This window comes from Brassica rapa, chromosome A01 (assembly GCF_000309985.2).
Source record: "Brassica rapa cultivar Chiifu-401-42 chromosome A01, CAAS_Brap_v3.01, whole genome shotgun sequence".
NCBI classification, from domain to species: Eukaryota; Viridiplantae; Streptophyta; class Magnoliopsida; order Brassicales; family Brassicaceae; genus Brassica; species Brassica rapa.
This window is the reverse complement of record NC_024795.2, coordinates 26,801,857-26,827,624: the sequence shown is the minus strand read 5'-3', so window position 1 is coordinate 26,827,624 and position 25,768 is coordinate 26,801,857. Positions and strand designations below refer to the sequence as shown.

Genomic DNA, 25,768 nt, shown 5'->3' with positions numbered 1-25,768 from the left:
AAATCTGGTGAATTTAGCCTATTGACCCTTGCAAAATACATTTGTTATCATATTGACCCCTCTAAAATAAAATTTTGCCTCCGCCACACGTACCTCAGCAAGAAGAGTATTATAAATTGGTTCAAAGAGTTTGAAAGAATAACCAATGTAACGGCTGTATTTTCGAAAATATAGCTCGATATTTTTTTTTTAAAGTCTAGCTCGATATTACTGATGTCAATCAAAGGTTGTTGTGGCGGTAACGAAACATCAAGTGATCTTTTGAAGGAAAATAAACTTGGCTGCATTACTGAGAAGAGAAGATCATCAGATTATGTGCTTTCTCCTTTGTACACAGTAGACTTCCCATTTGCATCTCATTGTTACAATTCCCTGAGGCCATTACAAATTTCTTTTACTAGGAAAACTCAATTCTTATAGCTCGTTGTATTTTATAATATATGAACTCAATTAGACACTCTTAATCAAACATATCTATTAGATGAGAGTTTAGTTACTGTTTCTATGGTGTCAGATCAAGTTTCGTTTACTTTTACGTTCAGAGATTGAAAACTGATACAGTTAACCTGTTCTTCAATTAATCGGATGTGTTTGGCCTTAATAGTAATTAGGTGCATGGTTAGTTGTGATTGTATACGTTACGGAATTATATAATCAGAAACAAAACACTATACATTACGATTTTTAAACTAAAAAAACTATAAATTTGATTAGAAAGAGAAAAGTTGGCAATAAATTTTGGTTTTATTAGGCCATTTAACCCTTCAGCCGATCTAATGAGATCTACCGATTTTCTAAAAGCTGAGTGTTAGATGAACAAAATTGTGTTTAAATAAACAAATTTATCTTATGCAGCCAACTTTCACTATGAAAATTCAAAAGATGTTGTCTAAGCAGATTACAGATTACATGTACATGGCATGTGATGATTTCGACGTTATGGTTTAATGTCGTATAGAAATACATATATATATAGGTTAAATAAGAGGTGTGTGTGTGAGTTTGTGACCATTGTCTGCATGGATGGAAGAGGAATTCGGTGGTGTCACAGAGGACACGTTTACGACGGATGTTCCTTATGCCACCATCGATGGCGAAGATAGGATTGTCGGAGAGATCAAAAGCGTCGTAACGATCCAAGCTCTCACTAACTCTGTCATGTACTGTAACATCTATCCCACAAACACACCATTGTTTTCTCAAACAATATTCTTGTGAGCAAGTTTAAAACAAGAACTTATTAAAAAAGAGTAAAAAATATGGTTTTGTAGATCAAAGGATCAGCGTTCTCATTTTTATTCCTTCTTAATGGTTGTTAGATTACTTGGGGAAGGAAGACATGGTTATTCATTTACTCTTGTTAAAGTAATATCATGGTGTTTATGAATGTGACACGAAGATTATTATGGTGTTCGAATTAGTATTTTAATATGCTTTCTCACGCCGAGACCCAACTGTCCTAACTCCTAAGTCAATACATTGTTGCATACATTGATGATGAACGTGTTTGATTATTCTATTCTTTCCTCCCATCTCCTCTTCTAGTACTCTCTTTATGATTGAAAAAGAAGACACGTAACAAAATGTTCTTGCAATTTGAAATCAGTTTGCATATAAGCAACGTTCAAAGTTTATGGAATCATTACATCGAAACTTAAAACATACAGGTATATAAGAAACCATACAAGCAAATTTTAGTTTTAAACAAAGTTTAAGAATAATGCAGATATATTCTTAAATGCAGGAAAATATTATACATATATAACTATAGCTAAATCGTCAAAAACACCCAAAAAAAATCTAAAATTATTACATTCTCATGGCATCTCCATCCCCACTCCATAATTTACTCCAAATATGGAGTGAAAAATAGAGTATGAACAAACAATAAAAAATCACTCTATTTATAGAGTAATCACTTTTTTATTTCTTCATTACTCTATTTTCCACTCCATTTTGCAGTAAATTATAGAGTGGGGATGGATATGGTCTCATACGCCAAAATGGATGAGTTGGAGTTTAACAAATGCAGGATATAAATGAAAATGGAAGCGAGTTTAGAAAACTAATTCAATGCAGGATATAAATGAAGTCCAAAAAACCTCGAAAGTAATCATTACAAACATTTTAATTTATTTAAAATTAGTGGTCTTCCGGCGCTACGCGCCGGATTCATATATTTTATTTTGTAATAAATTGAAAATTTATTTTATGGTTTTAGTAATGAAAAGGTGAAAATATGTTGAAAGATAATGATACTCTTCGATTCATTTGATACTGATTAGCTACTGTAGTGATACTGTGTTTTGAAGTTGCTTAGGTCAAATAGGAATAGCGTAAGTGGTTGTGACTGACTGATTCCGTTAAAATTGAATAAATAGTTAATAGTCGTGACAAAATAAATTTAGTTGAAACTTAAACTTAATGCGAAGTTGACGTTTGAAAAGAAATAATATAAATACATGTGTTTATTTTGTGATTATCTTGTTTGAGGAAGATAATAAATTATTTCATCTTCTTAAAATAGTAACAATTCTTGCATATTTTGTCCATTTCAAAGATGTGGCAATTTGTTAGGAAATTCATTGTGCCGTACTCGTTAAATATATACTTTGTGGATCCCAAATCAAGCAAGTGAATTCTTAATCCATTGTGGCGGGGTGTGTGTTAATTGTGTAGCCAAATGTTTGATATATGTTGATACTGCTGATATTTGTTGACATCAAATTAGACGTACCTATGGGGTTAAAATGGTGGTTAGTTTTGATGTTTACTTTAGAAGTATTTATTTAACATTTACCACAAAAAAGTATTTATTGGTTAGTTTTTTACTTACATAAGTTGATTTGGCGTAAATTATAATTATTTGAACTCCTATTTGTTTTTTTTTTTGAAACTTTTCTAACTCCTATTTGTTTGTAAGACAATTGTACTTGTTGTGATTTTTGCGTGGTCTGATTCTTTTTTATTTTCTTAAAAAAGAAGAATAGTAAATAGAAAGTGTTTATTTAGGGCCGGAATTGCATTTATTTGGTATTTTGAAATATAAAATAAAAAAACTTTACAAATAATCGAAATAATATATATAATAATATATATTCAATTTATTTTTTTCATTAAAAATATTTTATTTTCACTGATGATTTTCATTTTATTATTTCTTTAATTGTTTTTTGAAATCGTATACTTGTTTAACCACTAAAATGTGTGAAAATATAAGTATTTCATCTTATTGTTAGTATTTGTTCTGTTTTAATTTTTATAATAAGTAGAACACATTTTAATATTTCTTTGGACTTTGACAATGTCAAATAAAATTGATTGATACTCACAAAACCATAGTTTAAAGACCAAGTACTTACGACGACTTTGTTGTAATATTTTTCTCTTTAAATGTCGGCCAGGTAATCTTGCTGATTTTCTATATGGTTTTAATAACGTAAATTGATGGCGTTTAGGTAAAGCTGTAAAAAGTACTCATGCAAGTTAACGTGAATAAATGTAAGATTCATATATCTTATTGAACAGACTAATCCTTGAGAAGCTTAGAGTCTCAATCTACAAAGGTCTGCAGTTTATAGCAACACTCGCTGATACGTAAAGTGCAGGCTGTCTACAAATACATACTGTATGTAATAAAAGTCACAACCATGAGTGTTTTTAAGAAGTGTGAGTAATTAGAGTCATAAGTCCGTAATTGTTCTTGCAAGTGCACACTTTTATGTTGTCAAACTACAGAGAAGGAAAACTAACAGGAAATTATTTATATGAGTCTAAGTGAAACAAAATTGTTGTTATAATAGAGTTGTACTAAAATCTAGAATTGTAAAGAAAGCAAACAAAGAAAAAAAAAAAAGAGAAAGCAAACAATGCGAACATCAAGCTTTCAAAGGATTTCCCAAAAAGAGAAAGTCACATGAGAGAATTGTCTGTCTCATGAGACAAAGTGGAAGCAAAACTCATGAAAAATTCCAACTTAGTACCTGGTTCAACATGAGCGGTCAAATAATCAATTCCATTAGGTACATTAAGGTCGTCAAACACAAACAGAAAACCGAAGTGATAAGTCAAGTTCTATCTCAGAGGAATAAGGCAGTTTGTGCCATTGTTAGTAATTGAAACAACAACAACAACATTAATTTTTGAAACAAAAAGAAAATAGATTTAAACGAAAATGGAAAAGATAATAAAGCAATAGCAAGTTGTTCTTTGGTGTTTGGTCGTTGCAGAACGTCCGGCACTGGAAGCATTAGACCATCTTTGTCATCTCTTCCTGGTACCACAACTTCAGGCAGCGCTACTTCAGGGACATTTGTACCTTCCTATTAATAAGGTAACGGACACACAGATTATATATTGTAAGTAGCAGAAAATTCAGCAAATTCACATTAAGAAAAAGGACCAACAGTTTCAACAAAGGATAGTTTGTTCATCTACTGCCGAGGTCATGTGATTCAAGATGAAAAGAATCACCTCAGCGAGCCTGGAAGGATTTGTGTCCGTCCCATCAAGAAATGCTTGTGGTATTGCAGAAGTGCAAACCTCTAAGACCCTTGGGAGATTGCTTGAAAGCTCTAATATCACGCAACATTTCCTTTGCTGAAACTCCATTACCTGCATAAAGACAAAGGCAAAACAAAAAACCGGTCAAAGATAAGCGTGTAGAGGAATACATGTACTTGCACGAGCATTGCAGATCACGCAACAATCATTCAGAGAGAACTAATCAAAAGGATCCAAGCTTAAACTCTAACCTGATACTTTTCTTGCATATCTCGCACACCGAGAAGGAAAACTCAGTGATGGTCCAGCTCACGTGTTGAATAGCATGTTAAGAAAATGATCCAGGATTAAACTCTATAAATGTTGCATATCTCCCAACACGTCAGCAAACGAACCTCTTCATTGTTGGAGCAGCGCCCAACTTTCTGATCGGCAAGGAAGGTGAAAGAATGCGCCATTGTCGTAATCGATAACCTGAACAAACTTTCTTTCTCGATGTCAATGAAAAGTTGTGCTGTTCATCGCAGAGTGAATAAGATATTTATACTTGTTGCTTAACTGTTACTTTAGAATGCAAAGAGTTGGACTGAAAGCTTCAGAGTGGAAAGACTGGGTTAATCACGTTAAAGATCAGAGTAAAGTACATATTAATGGAAGATAGAGACGTTACAGTGAGCTGAAATTACGGCTGCTAAACTAAGAAGGCAGAAGACGAGAAGATGAGGAAACCTAATTTGTATGGGCTTAAGATTTATGCATAAAGCCCAAACGAAATTAACATGCAACAAAATTAAAAAACAATGGAAAAGCCCGACACGTAAATAACAGCGCAAACCGGAGTATCTGATTTAGATGCCACGTGGCGTCAGAAGCCCCTATCTTCCTGCTGATGTGGAGGGCTAAGGTGAGAGAAAACTCCCCTTTATTATTATAGATAGATAGATAGATAGATTGATTGTCATTTACACGTATTAATTTTTTCTTGGAGAAAGAGCATCTAACAAAAACCCTCTTAACTTTATCAACCATTCAACCCTGACCATTGACGTGATGGCCGTGCAACTGCAACGTCTCCCTGCATTATCCCCCTGATATTACCAAACAACCCTTCTCCACTTTCCATTTTAGTATCAGAACACAAAACCCCAAAAGGGTATAATCGTCACACGCAAAAACTCTTTTCGCGCTTCGTCTTATCATTTTTTTTTGTCTAGGAGGAAAAATTGCAGCTTTCCTTCCTACGGTTACAGAGGCTAGTACCTTCCTCTTCCTCTTCCCCTTCCTCTTTAACTCTCTCCCTTAGAACCCTAACAAACCTTACATCCATTTTCACTGTAGATCTTCCTTCATCCCATGCATTTCGACTGAAATTCGCAGGAACTTTTACGTCTCTGAAGATCCTAATCGCTCTTCTCTTCTCTAATCTCGTTTCAGATCGTTTAGGTAACAGTTTCTTAGCGTAACCTTCTCTGTTTGCGCGAGAAATCGCTCTGTTTCCGAGATTTTAGTGTAGAAAACCTCCGATTTGGTTTGTTACTGAACTTGTGTGTTATGAGCTGAGATCGACGTTTAGTGGTTCGAGATCCTCTAGGTTTTAGTGTTTGTTAGCCTTCTCTCGAATCGCAAATCGCTCCTGGTTAGGGTTTCTAGAAGCGGTTTAGCCGGTTTAGTGAATCGATTCTTTTTTTTGTTTCAGGTGAAAGGCAATGGGTGCAGGGAGGAAGACGGAGACGTATACGCTGGCTCCAGATAGCCTTAACTCATATGTGAATTGGTGCGTGAGGAATCTTGAGAAGAAAGATCTCTGTGGAGTTATATTTGGATGCAAGTTCAGCACTATCAAAGAGTGTTACGCTAAGAAGTTGTTTGGTTAGTTAAGCTATGCAAATCTTATAATCTTTCTTTAAAAATCGAAGCTTTTTTTGTGTTGAGATTGATGTTTGTTTGTTTGTGACCAGGTTTGCCAGCTCCTCACATGGCGTATATCAAGAACATTGATCCTGGTTTGACGCTGTTTCTGTTTAACTACAGTGATAGAACACTTCATGGTATCTTTGAAGCTGCTAGTGAAGGACAGTTGAACATTGATCCCAAAGCTTGGTCTCCTAATGGGACTGATCCAAGTCCTTACCCTGCTCAGGTTTGTACTGTTTAGTACTTAAGACTTTGTTTTGTTGATTCACTGAAATGTAACTCGTTTTTGTAAATGTTTTTTACACAGGTAAAGATAAGAGTCAGAGTGAAGTGTGAGCCTTTGGCTGAAGAAAAGTTTAGTCCAGTGATTGCTGGCAATTACCAGGATGAGAAGATGTTTTGGTTTGAGCTTGACCGAGATCAGACAAACAAGCTGCTCCGTATGTTTTCACCGTCGCCGTATGTAAGGGCACCGTTAACATCCAAATATGCTGTTGCATCACTATCCAGGAAGGCTATTCCGGCGTCTTCTCTTGTGGAGATAGGCGAGGTAGGAGCAACACGGGTTGATAAGTGGAGCAGTCTTTTCAAGTCTTCAGACGATTCAGGTGAGAACAAAGGAGAAGACTCAAGTGGAGCACGCGGGGCAGGGTCAAGAGCAGTAGTCAACCTTGGAAAAGCTGAGAAAGCAGTGGTGCAATCTGGTGTTTCTTACTCATCAGTTCTGAGAAACGTGACCGAGTCTTCGACTTCAACAAATGAAGTTCCATCACAAGCAAGTAAAGGATGGTCATCTTCTTCTCGACCTTTCTCCTCACGCCAAGACAGTACCAAGGGAACTATTAACATGATAGGACATAGCAAGGACGTTTCTGCTGAGGACACACATTCGGAGATCGATTGGGATGCTGCATCGAATTTCCAAGCACATCTTGAAGGACTGGAGAGGATTTTAGAAGAACCTACAGGATTTGCATCGTCGTCTTCTATGGTGCCCAATCATTGGGAAGATGGGATACCGCTCTCGGACTATGAGGAAGGGAACATAGATAAATCTCCTTGTGGGTCCTCTTATGTTTCCGCCATGACAGGAGACGCTGTTGATGACAACGGATATGACAAAGAGAAGCTTCGTATGGATCTTTCCAAGATGGAATTGGGATCCCCACCCACTTACGTGGATATCTTGAGTGAGGTAACTTGATGGTCTTACTTTGATCTCTGAATTACTCTCACAGTCTCACTAATGAAAATCGTTCCTCTGTGCTAGATATGGGCGGAAGTAAAGGAGTTAAAGCAAACTCAGATGAAGCAAGCTGAGTATATGATTACTTTGCAGATGGAGCTGGTAAAGATAAACTTGTGATTTGTTTGTTACTAACCTTTTCTCATGAGCTTCAAATACCAATTCGCTTTTGTATTGTTGTAGCTTGAATCAAGAAAAGAGATACTTCAACTGAAAAGGACATAGGGAAGTTCCTAAGCATATGGTAACACGACGAGACTCAGGGGTCAGGGAGTTTGCAGTTCCCTCTGCATACTTTGCCTTTTGTTCTGACAAAACTGAAGAAACAAAAAGTTAGAATCTTTTGGGTACAAAATAATGTTTTAGCTTGTTGAGAAAAAAACTTGTAGGTGACTTATCTGTGGTTGTGAATTGGGTATGCTTTCAGTTTGAACTGTTAACTTTCAAGTAAGTATTTGCTATCAGGGAGCAGAATATTTAGGGGGTCAGATCAGAGCTTCTTAAATGGTCGTTGTAATGGTGGCTTAACTTAAGCCGGATTAACAACTAGGCCGGTTACAGATTAACTAGGTCAATATGGATAGGTCCTTAATATTCTTTTCAATGGGCCGTTAATAGCTGAAGGCCTGAAGCCCAGCTAGTATGCCAATTGCTTAGCTGTATCGGGAGCGTGTTTTTTTTGTGGTGAGTATTAAGACACGTGTCAACCATGTAGAACATCTACGGTTCGGTATTCGAATTAGACAGTGACACGTCACCACTCTCTCATGAAATATCAGAATTATCTAGAGAAACCTCTATAAATACTCCTCGACCCCTTGGACTCCAGAGCTATTTTACTTTGTGGAAAAGTTTTAGAAAAAAGAAGAGACGCCAGAGAAAACGCGACACTCCGAACAAGAAGAAGATATAAAAACACGATCGCTACACGCGAGAACACAGCAGCCAGACGAGAAATCTAGTGTTGACCATTGGAGTAGAGATTCGACTCGAGTTTTGACGTTATCAATTCCATTAGGTATGTCGATTTTCGATTTTTCCTTTTTTTTTTTAATGAGCTTTTGCTAATTCGTTAATCTCACGCTCAGTGTCTCTTTTCTAGATTTTACAGCTAAAGATGGCAATTTATGAACAAACCGGAATCAATACATCATCAAAGAAGAGAAAATCAAGAGCTCGAGCAGACGGTACAACGGTGGCTGATAGGCTAAAGAAGTGGAAAGAGTACAACGTGATCGCTGATGCATCCTCTACTAAAAAACGGAAAGTTCCTGCGAAAGGATCGAAGAAAGGGTGTATGAAAGGCAAAGGAGGACCTGAGAACACTCACTGTAGTTTCAGAGGAGTTAGACAAAGAGTTTGGGGTAAATGGGTTGCAGAGATCCGTGAACCTAACAGAGTGAGTAGGCTTTGGCTTGGTACTTTCCCTACAGCTGAAGAAGCTGCTTCTGCTTATGATGAAGCCGCTAAGGTTATGTACGGTCCTTTGGCACGCCTTAACTTTCCTCAACAGTGTGTTGTTGCCTCTGAGTTCTTGGCTAGTACATCGAGTCAGTCTGAGGTGTGTAGTGTTGAGGTTAAACCGGTTCTTGTTGGTGATGTTCATTGTGAATCTAGACCAGTTAGTCAGATTAGTGATGGTAATACCAGGATGAGTTCAGATTTGCTGAATGAGTTTGATGAGGAGTATTGGGGCAGAGTAGCCAAGGAGATTGAGAAACCTAAGGAGGGAGAGGAAGAAGTGCTTACCGTTGCGGATTATGGTTGGTCTAATGATATGTTGAGCGAGCAGGATCTCTGGGATCCGAATGAAGTTTTTGATGTTGATGAACTCCTAGGCGATATAGATGAATGCATCATGTTAACAGGTACCGGTGTGGATGAAGACCAGAACGGGATAAATCCTGGTGGTTATGACTCGCATATTCCTCTTCAGTTGGAGCCACACGATGGTCACGAGTTCTTTGACTTGAGTTCTCAGGATCTTTGAGAGTGCTGAGACAATGAATGGTCTGCAGTAGAATCTTTGAATTTAAACAAGATATGAGTGTTAATGAAAAAAAGACTAACTCTGTTGTCTTTACTCTTTACTTGGATCATGAAGTATTGAATACTCATCTACTGAGTTTAATATAAATAACATAGTTTACATAAAAGAATAACCATAATTTAGAATTACAGTCCTAAAAACGAATTTTAAGAAAAGAATCAAGGAGCAAAGAGAAGCTCGTTCCCCATGTTTCTTGAAGGCCAGGAAAGCACCAATGCATACAAGAAAAAGATGTTCTTACGACTTAATCTAATCTAATCCTATGAACTATTTAACTCATCTCTATTATCTAAATAACTAAGAGCATGATTAATAGAGGATTTTTAGAATGAGTTTTTTAACGGAATATAAAAATCCGTCTCTTAATTTTAAACTAAAAAAACTAAAACCCGACTCTTAAATATCTTATTTAACCACAGTCTTTAGTGCCATACAACAAACCTAATCGGCTAGCCCCATGTACCGAAAGGCCAATACATCCAACGTTGGCTTCTTCCGTGCAAGCAAACTTTATTAAAAAAAAAAAACATGAAATTTCCATGTCGTGGATTCTTCGCTTGAAAAGTGATCTTCTCTTTCATATGCTGTGCTTTTTGTTTAACGTACGCATTAAGGAAAAGAAGAGTGACGTCATCTAATTTTCATAAGCTACACTTTTTTTTTATTTAATAAAGAAAAATCGAAGCCATCGTTGGTCGTCTTCAATCATCGTTGACCTCCTCTCGAAATGCGAGAGCTTCTTCGCGCCTATTTCTCACGAAGAACACTCGTGTCTCTCTACAACCTCTTCTTCACCATCTCCCATAAGCTCCTCACTTCGTTCCCTCTCTCCGTCATCATGCCCAAACCAAACGACGCCGTCGCAGAATCTGATTCCGAGTCCGTCCCGCTGCTGGATCTATCGAAACCGTCGTCACCGATCTCATTCCCGATCAAATCTCTCCAATATTTAAAATCACGTTCGTACTTCGACTCGTTCCACTTCCAGTTCAATCGCTCCACAGTCCCTCTCCGGCGAAACTTACCTGATCATCGCCCGAGGGTTTTAGTGTGCCACGATATGAAAGGAGGGTATGTTGATGATAAGTGGGTACAAGGGTGTGAAAACGACGCCGGATACGCGATTTGGCATTGGTATTTGATGGATGTGTTTGTTTACTTCTCTCATTCTCTGGTGACGATTCCTCCTCCTTGCTGGACCAATACAGCTCACAGGCATGGCGTTAAGGTAAAGATTACGCATTCTTGTGGATACATTAGTTGATGAGGATGTGTAAAGTTCAGATTTTTAATGTAGAGAGATATGAATTGGAAATGTAAAAGGTGTTTAAGTGTTTACTGTCTTGTGTGTTGTGGAAATGCGAAAGGTGTTGGGGACTTTCATTACAGAATGGGATGAAGGTAAAGCTACCTGCAAAGAGATGCTTGCCACTAAGGAGTCTGCTCAGATGTATGCAGAGCGTTTGGCAGAGCTTGCTACTTCTCTAGGTTTCGATGGATGGCTGGTGAGTTTTGTCTTTTGCTCATGACTCTTCTGTTCATCTGCATATGGTGAATTGATTGTAACGTATCTGCATCTGACACATACTGCTAGTCAAGTGGGGAGAAAAGGGGATTTTTGAAATGTAAGATGTTTTCATTGCAGATAAATATAGAGAACGAAATAGATAAAGAACAGGTTCCTATTTTGATGGAGTTCGTCAGCCATCTAACAAAAGTATTGCATTTATCCACTCCTGGGTCTCTGGTTATATGGTGAGTTGTGCACAAGTGTTTCTTTTGGTAAAACCACTTTGATCTGATCACTTCTTTTTGCAGGTACGATAGTGTCACTGTTCGTGGCCATCTTAAATGGCAAGATCATTTGAATGAAAAGAACAAACCTTTCTTTGACTTGTGTGATGGTATCTTCATGAACTATACATGGAAGGTACCGTTCAATTTCTTCAGTTTGTGTTTCTTCTATATGCATTTTCCTGATATTTGAGTGGGTGATGGTATTTCAGGAAAGCTACCCAAAACTATCAGCTGAAGTTGCAGGGGACAGAAAATATGATGTTTACATGGGAATTGATGTCTTTGGTCGCGGCTCCTTTGGTGGTGGTCAATGGACTGTATGTCTCAGATACTCTTGAGGAAACCAATATTTTTTTCATAGTTTTTTTCTTCATTGTCTCATTAATCTTATATCTATATGCTAGGTTGATACTGCTCTTGATTTGCTGAAGAGAAACAATGTATCAGCTGCCATTTTCGCTCCTGGATGGGTATATGAGACTGCACAACCTCCTAATTTTCATACAGCTCAGAATAAGTATTACTTCTTTTGTCTGTTTGCTTGTAAAATAAATTGGCATTTCTTTGTCATCTTATTATCGTTCATTCGTTTTCTCTTCAGATGGTGGTCACTTGTTGAGAAGTCATGGGGAGTAGTCCGAACATATCCACAAGTCTTGCCTTTTTACTCTGACTTCAATCAGGTCAAGTGAGATTGATTTCAACTTTCTTCCTATCTTGTTAGAATAACACCATGGTAAAGTATGCATCGACTGTCTTGCCTATGATTTATGTTCTGAAAAACTCTGTTCTTGCTTATCCAGGGCTTTGGTAACCATGTATCACTCGAGGGTCGCCAGTTATCTGATGCTCCGTGGTACAACATTTCTTGCCAAAGTCTTCAGGTTCAATCTTATTGTCCACTCTTTAACTGCACGTATAATATTTACACGAACCAAAAACTTAATTTCTTGATCTGGGTTTGTCTCTCCTCTCATCTGATTGTTGTGTTATTCACGTCAGCCACTCCTCGAGTTCAAGGAAGACAACACTGATATCATTCAGGTCACTATTGAGTGAGTTCTGGCCCCTGATACTAAAAAATGTTTTTAACTTCTTGTTGATTTAGATGCATTTGTTTGCAAACGTATAACGGTAAGCACATGAATTTGTTTAGTGCTGGAGAGGCATCTTATAACGGAGGAGGGAACATTGTATTTAAAGGAAGACTCGAGGGAGATGTGTACTTCACAGCAAGGCTCTTTAAACCTCTAATTCACCTCTCTTCTTCCCGCATTACAGTCTCCTACTCTGTAAGTCCCTTGCTTTTAGATACATCACATTATGAGATCTTCTTGTTTTCTTTCTACTAATGGAAGATCTTGGATTTGGTGCAGGTGAAATCAGATGAGACTTCTAAACTTGGTCTCCTGCTTGGGTTTTCATCACCATCGCACGAGACTAAATCCATACTCGTGGCGCCACAAGAACCAACCCCAAGATTAGATCACATGTTCTTGAAGTGCCTCGTTACATCAGAGCAGACTGTATCAGAGTGGACGGTGCACGAGGCAAGCCTTGTCATGGATGGACACACACTAACTGAAATCTCTGCCTTTTGCTACAAAACAGAGAACTCGACGAAGACATCAGAGTACGTTGCATTGCTGGGTCACATCTCAATCAAAGAACATGCTCAGCTCCAGCAAAACCTCGTTTCCTTACCTCCAGCGTCATCATGGGTCATCGAGGCTCATAGCATAGAGCTTGTACCGGGTGATTCCGGTTCTATGATCCTTAAGGTTAAGCTAGAATGGAGACAGACACAGCTTGAAGACTCTGTTCTCCCAGTGTACAATGTGTATGCAGAGAGTGTGAAGTCAACTGATGTACTAAGATCGAGGAAGGTTTTGGAGAAACCAAGAAGCGAGAGAGTGTTCCTAGGAGTGTCTCACGTACCAGCCTATTACGTTTCGGAGCTGGTGGTAGATTCTGACGTGAAAGGAGTCAGCTTCGTGGTTCAACCGTGTGGTGAAGATGGTTCATGGAGTAAGCTGGATGTTTCCCCTAAACATCTTGTTGAACTAGAAGGTCTCTCGTAGGTTGCTTGAAACTGTGAAACAATAAATCTATCTTATTAAAGTAGAAAAAAACATAGATAGCAACAAAAAATGAATATAATACTGTTTGTAAACATGAATAAATATATTCAAAAAAAAAAAAGGGGTTTATGTTATTAAAAAAAATGAAAGTCTAATTATATTATAAGAAACTATATACTTGGTTCAGCTCTAAAATATACCAAAAATGGTCTAATCTAATTAGGTAAAAAAATCATCTAAAATAATTATAAAAAATTAAAATATATATATATATATATATTTTCAAATCAAAATATTAATTTAAAATTAATTTATATCAAAAATTGATTCAAAAATATACGTATATTCAAAATTTGATTTTTACTAAAATATTTTCAAAAAACCATTATTAAAAAATGTTTTAAATATATATATAAGAAAAATACAATACAGAGCTTAATTTCAAACACTAACTTAAATTATGCTTTTATATTTCACATTAAGTTTAAAAAAATAATATATATGATTATCTATATGATAGTACTAGGACAGTTGAATATGATAAAACCAAACCAAACCGTACTGAACCGAACCGAAATAGACAATATTGTTTGATTTTGGTATAATACCATATAAACCGAATGAATATGATTTTATAAATATCATAGATTTTGGATATAGTTTGGTTTATAACCGATTAAACTGAATAAACCAAACAAAACCGATTAAAAATAGAAACATGTAAATATGTGTCTATTTTATAACGACACATGAAAATCTATTTTTTATATAAGTTAAATTTTCGTTAATAACTATATTACTATATTTTTATAGTAATAAAGAATCCTAATTTACAAAAAACTTGAACTATAATTAAATAAAAATACATCATAAACTTCTTATTTTCTTAGTCTTTTTTTTTTGATCTTTTTGCTTTATTTTAGTATTGACTAAAGATGACAAAAAAGTATTGACTAAATTGAAGTGAAAGTTATAAATTTTGATGGACAACAATTAGTAGAAATTCTTCACAACTTTTTTCTTATCTATAAACGAACATAGTTTCGTGTTTAAGCGAAGAAGCATGACTTTAATGGACACTAAATATAGAAGAGTGGAAAAACTTTTCTTTCATATTTCTGTTTTATTTTTTATTATTATTTTTAAAATTTCAAGCTTTGATTTTAATTCTAGATTTGATTATTGTATTTGATGGTAGAAGCGTTTTTATTTTTTGTTCATTTATTTGAACATATAATATGTTTTTAGTAAATGATTGCGTTGACAACATGACTCTAAAATTCATATAATATGATCTCAAACTAAATAATTATGTTTTTTTGTATAAAACTGAATAAATAAAAAACTGACGGTATATAAACCGAACCGAAGTAAATATGAATTTAGAATGGTAGTTATATTTTACTAATCGAAGTACCGAATAACAAAAAAGAATGAACCAAAACCGAACCGATATCCGGATTGAACACCCCTAGATGGTACATATAAAATACGATTAATTATATGATGACACATATGTGATATATAATAGTGACATGAATCTATTTATCATGATATTTAGTATATTTAATTAATAAATCAGTTTTTTTTATTTAGTATATTTAATTAATGATATTTAGTTAAATATCATTAACTACTTATCATGATATTTAGTATATTTAATTAATAAACAGATATTAACAATATCTATCGATAATATCATAATTACGTTTTTCTTATATCTAGTTTATAATTTTAATGACTAATATGATATTAGTTTCTCAGGTTATTTTTGGAAATATGATCCAAACAATTATTACGATATTAAATTTAAGATTAAAGGTAAAACATCACTAAAAATACATAGTGAAATATAAATTATATACTTATGTTAAATATTTTTATATATTTAATATTAAACAATCATATTCCTAACGTAAAATACATCCATCTATCAATCTATAGTATTATTTAAAAAGTGAATTTGCCTATTTGTTACATTTTCTATGATTATAAGATAATTCATTAGTTTATTTAATAATATTATATAAGTGAATTTGCTTACTTGTCATCTTCTCCATGATTATAGGATAATTCATTAGCTTAATTAGTATTATTATTTACATTTATATATATATATTTATTTATCATGATATTTAAGATTATTAATAAATATTAACCTATTCTACTCAAAATATATATACTATTATTTTTTTAAATGTATTTTAATATATAATTATCATGATATTTAAGACACTGAATTAATAAATAGATATTAACAATATCTACCAGATAATATCATAATTATGTTTATTTTATATTTAGTTTATGATTTTTAATGACTAACATTATAGTCAGTTTCTTTGAATTTTACTGAAAGTATTGATCCAAATAGATGTTATTATAAAATTATATATAAGTATACTTATAAGTATAGTAATATATTTTAATAAATCGGTTTTTTCAGTTTATTTGGTTGGATCAGTTAATATATTAAACCATATATATATGCTGCGATTTCTTAAAAGTAACATCTATTCGATATATTCGTACTACCAAATCCAAATTTTTTTTTTTATTTTGGTTCGGTTTTAGATGGTTCGGTTTAACCAATTTGAACATCCCTAGGCTATTGTTATTTTGTAATGTTTTGCGGGTTGCGATTGTTTATAATCCTTTTAGTGCTAATGAATTTCTTTTGGGTCCAAATATAATAAGTTTTTAATCTATAGAAAATATTTTGATGCAAAATTTAATTTCCATAAATAAAACTATGGAAAAAGCATAGTTTAATACATTGATTATCAATATGAGTATTGAAGTTTATAATGTCAATTTAAACTTTTTATCTAACTTAATAATTAGAATTAAAAATAAAAATTGTTAGGTACATATGTATATCTAACTACAGTATATGCATTATGCATGTGTCTTGTAATTAGTTGTTAGTTTTTTTGGGTCTTCTTTGGTGTGCACAACTTTTTCTTCTTTTCTTTTTGAAAATTCCTGTAATTAGTATAGGAAATTTAACTATCCGACACAAAGTGGATTTTTTGACGTGATGAATATTATATTGGATTTTTCTCTGTGGATATTATTTTTGTGTGGAATAAAAACAGTCTATTATTTTGTGCTATAAAGAGATGGCCATGGAAGCATGTTTACTCATCACCAATTTCCCTTTCTTTTTTGCTCTTTCATTTTAAAGTTAAATTAGCGTAAGAAAGAATGAAAGGATTTTGGAACTTAACGAGTACCATTTCTCTTACTCTTTGTACAGTTTTCTTATTCGTCTACAATTATGAGGACGTGTATGCAGTTCCTACTACGCACTTGTGTCGTCCGGAACAAAGAGATGCACTTCTCCAATTCAAGAACGAGTTTGAGGTTCGAAACTCTTCCTTTCCTTACAATAGTTCTTTCAGTTATAAAGTAAAGTCGGAGTCATGGGCGAATAACACCGAGTGCTGTAACTGGAAGGGTATCACTTGCGACCCCAAGTCCGGTGAAGTGATAGAGCTAGACCTTAGTTCTAGGAACCTAGGTGGCCAGTTACATTCCGTTAGCAGTCTTCAAACCCTTAATTATCTAACCACTCTAGACCTTTCAGGTAATGATTTCAGTGGTCACATTCCTTCTTCCATAGGAGACCTTTCTAATCTCACCTTTCTTGATCTTTCTGATAATCGTTTTTCGGGTCAGATTCCATCTGTGATTGGAAACCTTTCTCATCTCACCCATCTTGATCTTTCTGTTAATCATCTTTCGGGTCAGATTCCATCTGTGATTGGAAGTCTTTCTCATCTCACCCATCTTGTCTTTCAATCTAATCAAATTTCAGGTCAAATTCCCATTGCACTACTGAATTTGACAGAGTTGTCAACTTTACTACTAGGCAACAATCAGTTCACAGGCAGAATTCCTCATAACATCACTTCATTATCCAAGTTGAGCTCTTTTGATGGAAGTACTAACTCTTTCACTGGAGCCCTGCCTTCTTCTCTCTTCACCCTTCCTTCTATGGATACTGTTCATTTGTCTGATAATCAACTCAACGGTATTCTTGACCTTGGGAATATATCTTCACCACCTAACCTACGAGTGTTATACCTTGGCAACAACAACTTGACAGGGCCAATTTCGAGCACGATATCCAAACTTATCAACCTTGGCGTACTTGACCTTTCCCACTACAAGATCCAAGGTCCAATTGACTTACGTATCTTCTCGCATCTCAAGAAGCTCCGACATCTTGACATATCTTATATGAGCACGACCACTAAGATTGACTTGAATGATATCTTGTCCTTGTCCTGTTTTAAGAGGCTCGATGGGTTGGTCCTCTCAGGAAACCATGTTTCAGTGACAAACAAGAGTCCAGTTTCAGATCCCGCTTCGCAATTGCTGACTGATTTGTACTTGTCAGGTTGCGGTATCACAGAATTTCCCGAGTTTATAAGACCACAAAATTTGCAGCGCCTAGACCTTTCCAACAATAAAATCAAAGGGAAAGTTCCTGGTTCGTTATGGACACTAACATATCTGTATTACCTGAATCTTTCCAACAACAGTTTCACCGGATTCGAAAACGCAACAACACATGGGCTAAAATTTCGGATACCTATGTTCTTGTTTGCCTCCGACAACAACTTCACAGGAAATATCCCCTCTTTCATATGCGATTTATATGTATCCATGCTCGACTTATCGAACAACAACTTCAGTGGTTTAATCCCTCGTTGTATAAATTTCAAGGATTTTCTTTTTCATCTAAACCTTCGTCAAAATCGTCTGCATGGAGGTCGTCCGGAGAATATATTTGAAAACTTAAGAACGCTTGACGTCGGTCATAACCAACTGACGGGAAAACTTCCAAGATCTTTGATCCATTTCTCTAGTATTGAAGTTTTGAACGTGGAAAGCAACACTATCAATGATACGTTTCCGTTCTGGTTGAGTTCTCTACCACAGCTAAAAGATCTTGTGTTACGCTCTAATGCCTTCCATGGACCGATGCATACAACTTCGTTCCCTAAGTTGCAAATCATAGACATATCGCACAATCACTTCAATGGAGCTTTGCCATCAAACTACTTTGTGAAGTGGAGTGCTATGTCATCACTTGGGTCAATTTATTATCAGCCGGATGAAAAGTACATGGGAAATTCCTATTATCATGATTCAGTGGTGTTGATGAATAAAGGTTTAGAGATGGAGCTACTACGTATCCTAAAAATCTTCAGAGCACTTGACTTTTCAGGAAACAAATTTGAAGGAGAGATCCCAAGCTCCATTGGTCTATTGAAAGAGCTCCATGTGCTCAACTTGTCCAACAATGCTTTCACCGGCCTCATTCCTTCATCTATGGGAAACCTGACGGCTCTTGAGTCACTGGACCTTTCCCAAAACCAGCTTTCAGGAGAAATTCCTCAAGAGCTAGAGGAACTCTCATTCCTTTCCTACATGAACTTCTCTCACAACCAGCTTGTCGGTCTAGTACCAGGCGGCACTCAGTTTCGAAGGCAGAACTGCACTTCCTTTGACGGTAATCCGGGACTTTCTGGCCCTTCTCTTGACGAAATTTGCAGAAATATTCACATGTCAACACCGCATGAAACGTTGGAGTCAGAGGAAGAAGAAGAGGTGCTGAGTTGGATAGCAGTTGTAATAGGCGTCATACCTGGTTTTGCCTTTGGATGGGTGATTGGTTACATACTTTTTTCCTACAAACCAGAGTGGTTCATGAACCCTTTTGTCCGAAGCAAACCCAGACGCAGCAGCAACACAACTCATTAAAGAGGTAATATTCTAGAGTTTTAAGTCAACATTTGAAGAAACAAAAATATTATAGTCAAATCTCCTGAATAAACGTCCTTGTTTTGTTTGTATAGGTCTTTTATAACCTACCTGAAGAATCTGAAAGAAGAAAATTCAAAGCAACCACTATGTTTATCTGTATCAATTAAGATTTGGGGTATCATCTCCAGTTTAGCTTGGTGTTTTTCTCATTACTCTGTTTTTACTTTTTTATAAGCAAACTTCTTTGTTTCTCTGTTATTGTTTTCGGTTTAAGTTGGTGTGTATTTTCTCTACTTCTCTGTTTCTCTGTAATTGAACAACTATGTTTATTAAGCTGAAAATTACAAGCACAGTCAAAGATGTGTATTTTCAGCTCTTATGTATCTAAACATTGTTGCATCTGTGTGTCTTAAATCTCTGTGTACCAGTAAAAGCCCAGCACTCGTGGGTAGGATGAAGGATAAATGAAATCGGGTTTTAAGGCTGATATAAATATGGGTCTAAGAGTTTGTAAGATTATTCATTCACACAATAATAAGAAACACTAAACGGATATTTGCCTCAATACATTTTATTCTCATATTTGCCTCAATACATTTTATTCTCTATTGTCTTCTTGCTTAATTCGTGACTGTTCACACAAACATCAACTGTATAGACGTGAGATGAGCAATAAACAGATGATCCAGATCAACGCTGCGATGAGATGCTTGCCACTAAGGTGTCTGCTCAGATGTATGCAGAGGGTTTGGCAGAGATTGCTACTTCTCTAGGTTTTTATGGATGGCTGGTGAGTTTTGTGATTATGGTTGATGTTTGTTTTCATTGTCTCATTTCATTAATCTATATATGATAGGATAATATTGCTGTGTATATGATAGAGAAACAATGTATCAGCTGCTATTTTCGCTCCCGGATGGGTATATGAGACTGCTCAACCACCTAATTTTCATACAGCTCAGAATAAGTAATACTCTTCTTTTGCCTGTTTCATTGTAAAAAAATTGTCATCTCTTTGTTATTAAAGTTCATGCGTTTTTTCTTCGGATGGTGGTCACTTGTAGAGAAGTCATGGGGAATAGTCCAAACATATCCACAAGTCTTGCCTTTCTACTCAGATTTCAATCAAGTTAACTGAGATTGATTTTGTCTTTCTTCCTATCTTGTTACAATAACACAAGTGTACCTATGATTTCTGTTCAGTTATGCTCTGAAGATCTCTTTTCTCGAGGGTCGCCAGATATCTTATGCTCCATGGTACAACATATCTTGCCAAAGTCTCCAGGTTCAACCCTCTTATAGTCATTCATTGTACATATAATATTATCTTCTCATCTGATTGTTGTCTTTGTTGTGTTATTCACGTCAGCCACTCCTAGAGTTCAAGGAAGACAACACTGATATCATTCAGGTCACTGTTGCCCTGAAACTAAAAAATGTTTTTAACTTCTTGTTGATTAAGATACATTTATTCGCAAATGTATAACGGCAAGCACATGACTTTGTTTAGTGCTGGAGAGGCATCTTATAACGGAGGAGGGAATATTGTATTTAACGGAAGACTCGACGGAGATGTGAATTTCACAGCAAGGCTCTTTAAACCTCTTCTTCACCTTTCTTCTTCCCCCATCACAGTCTCCTACTCTGTAAGTCCCTCTACTTTTAGATACATCACATTATTTGATCTTCTTGTTTCTCTACTAACGGAGGATCTCGGATTTCTAAACTTGGACTCCTGCTTAGTCCACAAGAACTAATCCCTAGATTCAGGTAGATCAGATGTTCTTCAAGATTAATTTCACATCCTTTCGGTCAAGATCCATTTGCACTTTTTCGTTTATGATCATTGGTCACGACCGTTTTGTATATTTTCGGTCAAAATACATTCACATCCTTTCAGTCACAAAACGTTTATACTCTTTAGATCGTGATGTGTTTGTACCTCTTGGATCACAACACGTGCATACCTCTTAGATTATAATGCGTTCATATCTCTTAAATCACAACACATTTGTACCTCTTCGTTGATGACACCACGTAAATATTTATCATTTTTTAATCATTGTTAATATGAAAATTGTGTCTCTTAAGGCTTTTTTATGAAAAGTTATTTTTATTAGTATTGAAATGAAATTTATGTCTTTTTGTTTTACTTTATTCATATATATGAATAGTCACATCTTTCAATTTAAAAGTGGTTATTTTGAAATGATACTTATATGAATAGTAACAACTTTTTAATTTAAATAGTCACATCTTTTCAAATTTAAATTTAATTATTTTGAAATTATAGAAATATGAATAGTCACAACTTTTCATTTAAATAATTACATATTTTACAATTAAATTATAACTAATGCACAACTCTTGAAATAAATAACGAAAAGACACAACTTTAAGAAGAAATAAAATTCCTATAAAAATACATAACTTTTCAACATTGTTTGGATTTTTCATGTAAAACATTTAAGAGATGCAACTTTATGCATAAAACTTAAGAGATTCAAATTTTCATATTAATCAATACACTGATTTTTAGAAATAAAACAATTGCAAATATTTATAAAATATTAATAAATAGATATGAGCAAAATAAAAACAAAAAGACATAATTTTTCATCTCAATACTAATAAATACAACTTTTCATATAAAAAATTAAGAGATGCAACTTTCATATAGATGAATAGTCACATTTTTTCCAGTTTAAAGATGATTATTTTGAAATGATACTTATATGAATAGTCACAATTTTTCAATTTAAATAGACACATCTTTTCAATTTAAAGGTAGTTATTTTGAAATAATACATATATGAATAGTCACAATTTTTCATTTAAATAATTACATCTTTTTAATTTAAATACTAAGTAATACACAACTCTTGAAACGAAAGGACATATCTTAATATATAATGAAAAGACACAATTTTTAACAAGAAATAAAATTTCTATAAAACACACCACTTTTCAACATGGTTTGGGATTGCTATTATTAGTAGATTGTTTTTTTTTCCTTCACCATTTTATTTGATTAGCGAAAATTATGCTTTGAGAGGGCATGGACATTGGACTATTTGTAGATTTTCAAAAATTTGTTTGAAGAGTCACATCTTTTGAATTAAAAGGTTGTGTCTTTTTGTAATAATAATTATATGAAGAGTCACAATTTTTCAATATAAATGGTCACATTCTTTCAATATAAATAGTTATTTTTAAATAAAAACACACAACTTTTAATTGTTGAAAAGACACAATCTTTCAACATAAGTGGAATTCACAACCTTTTGAATTAATTGAAATTGATATTATTAGTAGATATGACTCGATCGTGAGTACATTCAATTCACGAAGAAGAGTTGATTCTTGTGTCATGAAGAATGTTCTCACAATTATATGACTTCAAGCAAATTGATAGTTTTGTTCATTTTGATTGATTCTTAGTAAGAGTTTATTCTTTTTGTCATTTTGCACATATTTCTCATTTTGGAAATTATGAGGAATAAACCGAAATAAAAATAAGACCGTTCGCCGTTGAGTTTTCTTGAAAAGGTTGATGTTTGTTTTCTTCTTATTAAACTAGGGTTGGTCCGCCCTACGGGCGGGAAGTTATAATAAAAACTATTTATATAAATTTATATTAATTGTATGAAGCATTTAAAATTATTATACATTGAAAGCAATATTATAGACAAACAAATAATAGAAAAAAAATTCTAAGATCATATTGTTGTTTTTAATAAATAATTTTTGTTAGAATTAAAATGACAATAACCTCTTTTTTTTTTCATCAACTTAAACAGTCTGAGACAGTAAGAACTACAAAAACTTTCATATTCTCTATTTTTTAGAGAACACAAAATTACAAAAAAAAAATAATTCAGAGAATGTAATAATATATACATATATATATATATATATTATTTATAATTCAATTTGACAAAATATATTTAGCTGGCAGAAAATCTAGTAGGAATTACAAAAACTATTTAATAGTTGTGTATTCGTTGCTCTGATCAAAGAAGTTGGAAAAGATAAAATAAAAGATATAACATTGAAACACAAACGCAGAGAAACAATCATAGACTTTATCAAAGTGAAATTTATGGGACAGTCTCATCACTTATTGATTGTAAGGTATCACTTATACTCAGAACCATGAGTTGAGAAGAGAGAACTGAGTTATATTCAATCACAATCTCTTTGTATGAAGCCTCAAACAATCTATAGTATATCAAGAAGTTTGTGGTTACATAAAAATAAAATAAATCCACACATGTATTTATGAGACCATCGACTGAGTTGTCAACGGAAGTGAAATATGAACACGCTCAACCAAAGGTAACATAGCTCATCTGCCAACCTTCTCACACATATTAAACATATTGTGGCAATTGGTTTCGGTAATTTTTTTTTTTTGGTGTAGAAAAGCTTACTTGTCCTTCATTTTAAGCTTTGGAATTGGTTTATCCCGGTCTGGGTATGGACCGGGTTGTGGTTTTGGTTTCTTTTTTGTAATTTTTATATATTGTTGAAATTTTCTATGTACTCTTATATTTATGTATTGGGTTATATTATGTATCTTCAAAAAAATATTATTTGTTGACTAAATTTTCACCAAATATTATTTGTTGGTTAAATTATATATATATATATATATATATATATATATAAAAAGACTAATCTTTTTATTTACATATACAATGTTGAAGGTTTTGAAAATTTATATGGCTATTTTTTTGTCATCTTTTTTTTTTGTATATCCATTCGATTCAGCCTTGCCATATTTCTTTAATATAACTAACTTTGTAGATTATGGTGGGTTACTATTTTCGTACCTTATGTGAGGGTGCCTCTGTTTTACTATCAATATCTAGTTATCTAAGGTAGCATCTTATGGTGTTTGTGTATTTGGTTTTGTATTCTGGATCAATAATTTAAGCATGCCTCCAAGTCTCCAATTCTAGAAAGGGATTAGTTTTGATTTATTAATTGATATCCTTTATGATGTGGGACTTGTTATTTTGGGCGTCAAATTACTGTGGAAAATCAGCCAAACTTAATCTATGCAGTACGGGAGGTTCGGTGAGCTATCCACGTGAGTGTTTGTTATTTTTTTGTCAACTGAGTGAGTTTGTTGTATATCAAGTTGCGTAACTGAAATGGATCACTGAATCTACTATTTTGGACACTATTGATGGGTATGTGAATAACATTTTTTGGAAAGCTAATAAACAGCTGCATGTGGTATCTTTGAAATTGACACGAACCGAAGTCTGAGGTTTAATGCATAATGTATGTGGTTGTTAATGAAATTCCATCGCAACAAACACAACACAGAATCTATCGAACTCTAACGGCGATAAATAAATGATGAAGACGAAGCCCTTGAGGAGATCAGAGAGAAGTAATTGTTTATTTTGCTGATCTTGGGGCCAACTGATCTAAGCATGTAAAGCCTATCACCCACCTCCTCCTCTTCTCAGCCATCGGATTCTTAGCAGGCATTCTATTCTTACATTACCTCCTCCATTTTGAACACTCTTAGTAGTCTTACTGCTCTTGTTCAACTCATCAGACTCATAATTCAACCCTGAAACCTCAATCCCAATCTCATCCATCTCTTCATCATTGCTCAACTTTCTCATTTCTGACCTCCCCGAGTATCCTATCTTGCTTGTTTTTTAATTTACAATCTACGCAATCGAAATGAAGTAAGAAATTTGAATTTAAAACAACCCACAAATTAAACAAAAAATGAATAAGAAAATTTGATAGAAACTTGCCAAGTATTTAACTAACAGAGTCATTCTTGGCTTGTTCTCGTGGGAACGCCATTGGAAGAATCTGCGCAAAGAATTTAATTTAAGCAATCAAAATTAACAGACTTAAGAACAACCTTGGGGAATTGTATAAGAGCTTACCAGTTTATAGTTTTAAAAAACTTGGGACGTAAGATTATTCTCACAAATCGATGTATTTGTGTAAGCGTTGTGAGAACTTCTTGTTCTAGTGTAACCGAGACCTTTGAAACTGGATACTGGTAATCAAAACAGCTTCGTCGGTCGGTCTCATCAACAACACATATCTGCACACGGTATATGGACTCAAGAAGCAATAAACGAAACCAAAAAAATCTTACAGTAACAAACAAAAACAAAATAAATAAACGGAACCAAAAGCGTCTAAAATAAAGCTTTCTAATTTTTTTTCTGTCAACTCGAGCTTTCTAAATTAATAAACGAAAACAAACAGAAAAAACATAAAACGAAATCAAGATCATCAAAACTCAAGGTTTATTAATCAATAAACGATACCCAAATCATAAATACATTAAAAAAAAACAAATCAAGAAACGAAACCAAAATCAATTAAACTCAAGCTTTCTAAATGTGCGGATGA

General features: G+C 34.3%; 4 protein-coding genes and 1 long non-coding RNA gene across 9 annotated transcripts in view; 4 read left to right on the top strand and 1 right to left on the bottom strand.

Annotated features, from left to right (window-relative positions):
- Positions 1–4,765: 4,765 nt before the first annotated feature.
- LOC103847152 lies at positions 4,766–8,517 on the top strand. The gene is made up of 6 exons (XM_009124202.3): positions 4,766–5,946; positions 6,200–6,372; positions 6,462–6,643; positions 6,725–7,612; positions 7,688–7,765; positions 7,847–8,517. The coding sequence occupies exons 2-6, from the start codon at positions 6,210–6,212 to the stop codon at positions 7,886–7,888; spliced, it is 1,353 nt and encodes a 450-aa protein (XP_009122450.1). The 5' UTR covers positions 4,766–5,946; positions 6,200–6,209; the 3' UTR covers positions 7,889–8,517.
- Positions 8,510–9,883, top strand: LOC103847142 (dehydration-responsive element-binding protein 2B). Of its 2 annotated transcripts, none has more exons than XM_033289171.1 (2): positions 8,510–8,681; positions 8,752–9,883. In XM_033289171.1, the coding sequence occupies exon 2, from the start codon at positions 8,781–8,783 to the stop codon at positions 9,651–9,653; it is 873 nt and encodes a 290-aa protein (XP_033145062.1). In that variant the 5' UTR covers positions 8,510–8,681; positions 8,752–8,780; the 3' UTR covers positions 9,654–9,883. The 2 variants fall into 2 exon arrangements, with proteins under 2 accessions (XP_033145062.1, XP_009122438.1); XM_009124190.3 differs by having other exon boundaries at positions 8,511–8,681; positions 8,766–9,883.
- A 212-nt stretch (positions 9,884–10,095) lies between these two features.
- The window catches only part of LOC103847098 (cytosolic endo-beta-N-acetylglucosaminidase 2), a 22,878-nt gene continuing 7,205 nt past the window's right edge, over positions 10,096–25,768 (top strand). Inside the window, exons 1-11 of one of the 2 annotated variants that reach the window (XM_033289146.1) lie at positions 10,096–10,941; positions 11,081–11,218; positions 11,359–11,468; positions 11,532–11,643; positions 11,720–11,827; positions 11,915–12,027; positions 12,112–12,193; positions 12,314–12,394; positions 12,513–12,565; positions 12,667–12,802; positions 12,887–13,165. In XM_033289146.1, the coding sequence (XP_033145037.1) occupies positions 10,441–10,941; positions 11,081–11,218; positions 11,359–11,468; positions 11,532–11,643; positions 11,720–11,827; positions 11,915–12,027; positions 12,112–12,193; positions 12,314–12,394; positions 12,513–12,565; positions 12,667–12,802; positions 12,887–13,165 (1,713 nt within the window). In that variant the 5' untranslated portion in view covers positions 10,096–10,440. Of the gene's footprint in view, positions 10,942–11,080; positions 11,219–11,358; positions 11,469–11,531; positions 11,644–11,719; positions 11,828–11,914; positions 12,028–12,111; positions 12,194–12,313; positions 12,395–12,512; positions 12,566–12,666; positions 12,803–12,886; positions 14,453–25,768 lie in introns of those variants that run through there. The other variant, XM_009124143.3, reaches the window with a different exon arrangement.
- The window catches only part of LOC117125624 (receptor-like protein 32), a 25,035-nt gene continuing 15,064 nt past the window's right edge, over positions 15,798–25,768 (top strand). Inside the window, exons 1-2 of one of the 3 annotated variants that reach the window (XM_009124154.3) lie at positions 15,798–19,370; positions 19,462–19,768. In XM_009124154.3, coding sequence (XP_009122402.1) covers positions 16,799–19,366 — 2,568 coding nt within the window. In that variant the 5' untranslated portion in view covers positions 15,798–16,798 and the 3' untranslated portion in view covers positions 19,367–19,370; positions 19,462–19,768. Of the gene's footprint in view, positions 19,371–19,461; positions 19,769–25,768 lie in introns of those variants that run through there. The other 2 variants (XM_033289144.1, XM_033289140.1) reach the window with 2 other exon arrangements.
- The window catches only part of LOC117133074, a 1,062-nt gene continuing 476 nt past the window's right edge, over positions 25,183–25,768 (bottom strand). Inside the window, exons 2-3 of the long non-coding RNA XR_004456916.1 lie at positions 25,291–25,454; positions 25,183–25,213 (exon numbers count right to left, since the gene is read on the bottom strand). This is a non-coding gene — a long non-coding RNA (uncharacterized LOC117133074). The remainder of the gene's footprint in view (positions 25,214–25,290; positions 25,455–25,768) is intronic.